Raw genomic sequence first — 4,204 nt, 5'->3', positions numbered from 1 at the left:
CGGGCACCGCGTCGCGTGGTATGGCGCGTAATGAACAGTCCGGAGGCCATAGGGGTGAACTTCCAAAGCTTTACTCACTCAGATGTATTAGTGGGAAGGCGACTCCCTGCTCCTTGCGAAGTCCTGCGGCCACCAGGGACGGGGGTCCGACTACCTCCGAGGAAGTCCAGTGTTCGGTAGCGACCCTACACCAGAGTGTTCCTGCACTACAGACTTCACCCTTTCCCGTCTGTGCATGTGTAGTAGATAGGCCGGGTCTCCCTCTGAGCTCCTCTCAGGTGTAGGGCTCGGGTGGCAATTCCTCTCCATCCGAGGCCCAGCGGGATCCTCAGGGCCTAACCGGGCTTTCCCGTCCTGGACGTAGAGTTCAAGGTCGGGTGTCGGGGGCCGGTACCCCTCTTGCAGCCGGAATCCCTCTGAATAGATCAGGTAGGCGAGGACAGGTGGCGTGCTCCGCTCTGTCTGCATCCTCCCCGGGACCCATTTGCTGGGGAGCCACACTCTAAAGCTCCCGGGCCTTCTCGATCCTGGTCCTTGGCCGGGTTGAGACATTCCTCCGTCTGCAACCTTCCTCTCGTCCCCTGAACAGGGTACGAGGGCTGTGTCCCATGCCGGTGCAGGCCCACACAGTATCTGCGCCCCCGGAAGGAAGTCACTTTACACACAGTATTTTGACAGCACAGTACGACCACAAGGACCATTTGACAGAACTAACAAGGACTGAAGGACGGAAGGACCAAGATCAAAGATGGCATTCTATTAAATATGAAACTAGAAGTGTAACTAACTAATGTTCCTCCACCCACACCCACTAACTGGTTCCTACTACTTTGTGTTCCCCAGTCTCCCTGTAACCAGAGGAGCAGCACCTAGTGCATACTAGCTCCCTCTGGTGTTGGATGCAAAAGGCTAGGTTACTACCATCACACTGGGCTTACCTCAGAGGAGGAACACCACACTCCATTAAAGAAGTGCAGCATTCCTGTGGCGGTCGAACCCTCAGGGGCGCCACACATGGAGATTGTAAATCAATTCCAACTACTTTCAAGGACTGTCCCTGAGCCTTGTTGATGGACATAGCAAATGACAGTCGAACAGGAAACTGGAGGCGTTTAAAATCAAAAGGCAAATCAGATGGAATGAGAGGAATTGTTGGAATGAAAACATCTTCTCCTGTGGCACATCCTCTCAAAATGGCTGCCTCAATTGCATGTGGAAACAGGTTCTTAATCAAGAGTCTTGTTCCATTACACAGCTTTGGTAGATCCAAATTTCTCAATAGCAGAATAGGTGATCCAGGTTTTAGAAAGCGGTTGTGAGGAGGAAGTCCTTGTGGCTCCAAGGAATTGAGGAACTCAGTTGGATAAAATAATGCTTGAGCAAGGTCTATTACTGTATCCACAGACTTGTAGGTTGTGCACACACCTGGAAGGAGATTTAGAATTTGAAGATTGATCTTGTTGACACTGTCATTTTCGAGAGCTAGAATAGCCCTTTCACACAGCCAGCCAGAATTTTTGAAGTGGAGTTGAATGTTTGGAAAAACCTTTGCTTTCAACTCCTCAATGTAAGTCACAATACAACAAAACTTGCTTGGGAAGGTGATCTGTCCAGTGGTTGCATTTACTAGTGCCTTGCCATCTCCAATAGTCAACAGCTGGCTCGAACACAGTCCAGCAGAAACATCGCCTGTCATGTAAACCCTCATGTTTGTGTTCAGTGACATTTTCTTTATTTTTCTCCAAAGGTACGATGCTTTGAGACAGGCATTCAGTTCGTCTGCAGGGGTTGATCTTGGAATAACAGGTAGTGTTTGGCGGAAGTCACCTGCCAAAACAACAACTACTCCTCCCATGATATATTTGTTGCTACGCAGGTCTTGCAGCAGTCTGTCCACTGCTTCCAGAGCCCTTTTGTGTGACATGGTGCATTCATCCCAAATGATGGCACTGCATTTTTGAAGCAATTTGGCCAGTCCTGATCCCTTGGCAATATTACACATGGGGCTGTCACTATGAGACAGGTTAAGTGGTAGTTTGAATGTCGAATGTGCTGTCCTGCCACCTTTTAAAAGCGTAGCTGCAATTCCAGAAGATGCCACTGCAAGTGCAATCTTTTTTTGTTGTCGAAATTTTGCCAGGAGCAAGTTGATTACAAATGTCTTTCCTGTTCCATCTGGAACATCAAGGAAGACAATCCCACCTTTGTTGGTTTCATTGAAACTTAAAATGTAGTTATAGGCATCCCTTTGATCTGGTACCAATATTGGCTCGTTTTGAGACACAAATGCTGTCAGTTCATCAATATTGTAGTTTGTTTCTAGGAAAATCTCCCTACACATTTGGATGCCTTCAGGATTTCTTATTGGAGCAGGCAAACCAAGCAACTGTAAGGCTTTTCCTGACATTGCTATGCACTGATCTTCAATAAGCATTAAAGTTTCATTGAACAATTCCTCAGTGAAGTTGATGAGTTGCTGAGGATTTTCCCTTCTAATCTGCATGAGGATGTCCTAGCTGAGATCAGTTTTGTCCAGTTTTGTCCAAATCTCAAGAGGATTTGAAATGCTACAGGTTGTTAGAATAATAGCAAAGAGGTGTCTTAGTCGCTTTGGGGTTTGTGAGGCTGCTGCTTCACTGAGGGTCATGTCCCAGTGTCCATCATTTTTCAAAAGTCCTTTTCTTTGGCAAGCTTCCCTGAATGTTTCACATACATGGCCTCCGACGGTCTTCAAGTCAGAAAATGATGTAGGGCCTTTGACAACATGAAGTAACATGCGCAGGTAGAAGCACTCTGCATTTGACGGATGAACAGTGTAGACGCGACCAAGAGTATCAGTTGCTTTCACCCCTGGATAGCCTTCAATATCAAGCCCCCTTTTCCTCTGTTCCAGTGTTTTTCTGGAGGCATTCCAAGTGTAGTACTTTGGTAAATCACAGTAGAGAATTGTTTTTGCAAAAGGGTCTTGATGACACAGCTCAAAAAATGCCAAGAGGGTGGTCTTAGGTGGTGTTAGGAGCTGCTGCTGCAAGTTTGCTGGGTTAAAGTAAATTCTCTGTCCATTTTCCAAGTGCACACTCAGATGTGCAACTGGTGGGTAGCGCTCATGAATGGAGAATCCTAGTATTCTCCAAACAGCTTCATTGCTGCTTATGTACCTGTCCATCTGGAATGCCTCCACTTCATCAATAATAGGTCCATTTTTCTGGAGTTCAAAAACTGCTTGATCACTTCCTTTGTGGACATATTTGCAGATATACTTGATTGATTTCACAGAGTGGCAAGATTCGACATTTATGTGGGTCTGGAAGATTTTTGAGAGCAAAGGGTTGTAAGGCACTACCCACCTGTTGTCAATTTCCATCTCTTGGAGTGATGATCCAACAAGCATTTTGAGCTTTGCTATGAAACCACCATCCCCTGGCTTTCTTCTTCGGTAGACTGGATGTCCATCTTTTCCTGTTTGGGTTTCTTGGACCAGGGATCGTGGGTAATGCTTTGAACACCTGCCATCAATCATACAGGGAGAATTTTTGTTGAGACTCCCACACGGACCATGGATCATGTTTTTTGTGATGGTGTCAAACAGCAATGGGTTAATATAAGGGCCTGGCAATTCAGCACTAATGATGTTGTCAATTTCGATAAGCTGTATTTTTTGCTTCAGCCAAATCAAGATGTGTGCGTGAGGAAGGCCTCTTTTTTGCCATTCAACTGAATACATCCAGCACTGTGTCTCACCATAAATATGTGATTTTGTGATGAGATTAGTCATTTTTGAAAGTTTCTGTTTGAAAACCCAAGCAATAAGGTCATGGCGATTCACTGTTTTTTGGCCCGGCAACAGGTGCCCTCCAATTTCCTCCCATGCAGGATTGCAAGTAAAGGTGATGAAAAGATCAGGACGGCCATACTTTCTCACATAAGTCATTGCATCCTGTGTGTATTCATGCATGTGTTGTGGGCTTCCAGTGACAGTTGATGGAAGAATAACCATTTTCCCCAACTCTTTTGGATCAGCATCTCTAAGGTGAATATATTCCTCTGCCCTGAGCTTCTTTTGATTTAGTCGGATATATAAAAGACGTACACTCTCAATCTTTGCATACATGTCAACAATAAATTGGCGTAAGAGGTGTTTGCATTTCAAGATGTGATTTTCCTCTGCAAATCTTGTCATTATCCTATATGCATAGAAGTCCAT

At 45.6% G+C, this 4,204-nt stretch overlaps 1 protein-coding gene across 1 annotated transcript; it reads right to left on the bottom strand.

Moving 5' to 3' along the window:
- Positions 1-2,512: 2,512 nt before the first annotated feature.
- LOC141162727 (uncharacterized) lies at positions 2,513-3,997 on the bottom strand. Its single transcript, XM_073649091.1, has 2 exons — positions 3,159-3,997; positions 2,513-2,900 (listed from the first exon to the last, which is right to left on the bottom strand). The coding sequence occupies exons 1-2, from the start codon at positions 3,995-3,997 to the stop codon at positions 2,513-2,515; spliced, it is 1,227 nt and encodes a 408-aa protein (XP_073505192.1).
- Between the last annotated feature and the right edge of the window lie 207 nt (positions 3,998-4,204).

The sequence above is a fragment of the Phyllobates terribilis genome, unplaced genomic scaffold (genome assembly GCF_046119375.1).
Source record: "Phyllobates terribilis strain yellow unplaced genomic scaffold, ASM4611937v1 Scaffold_9__5_contigs__length_417890890, whole genome shotgun sequence".
Taxonomy (NCBI): Eukaryota; Metazoa; Chordata; class Amphibia; order Anura; family Dendrobatidae; genus Phyllobates; species Phyllobates terribilis.
Note: the sequence above shows the minus strand (reverse complement) of the source record. Positions and strands in the feature narration are given on the sequence as shown.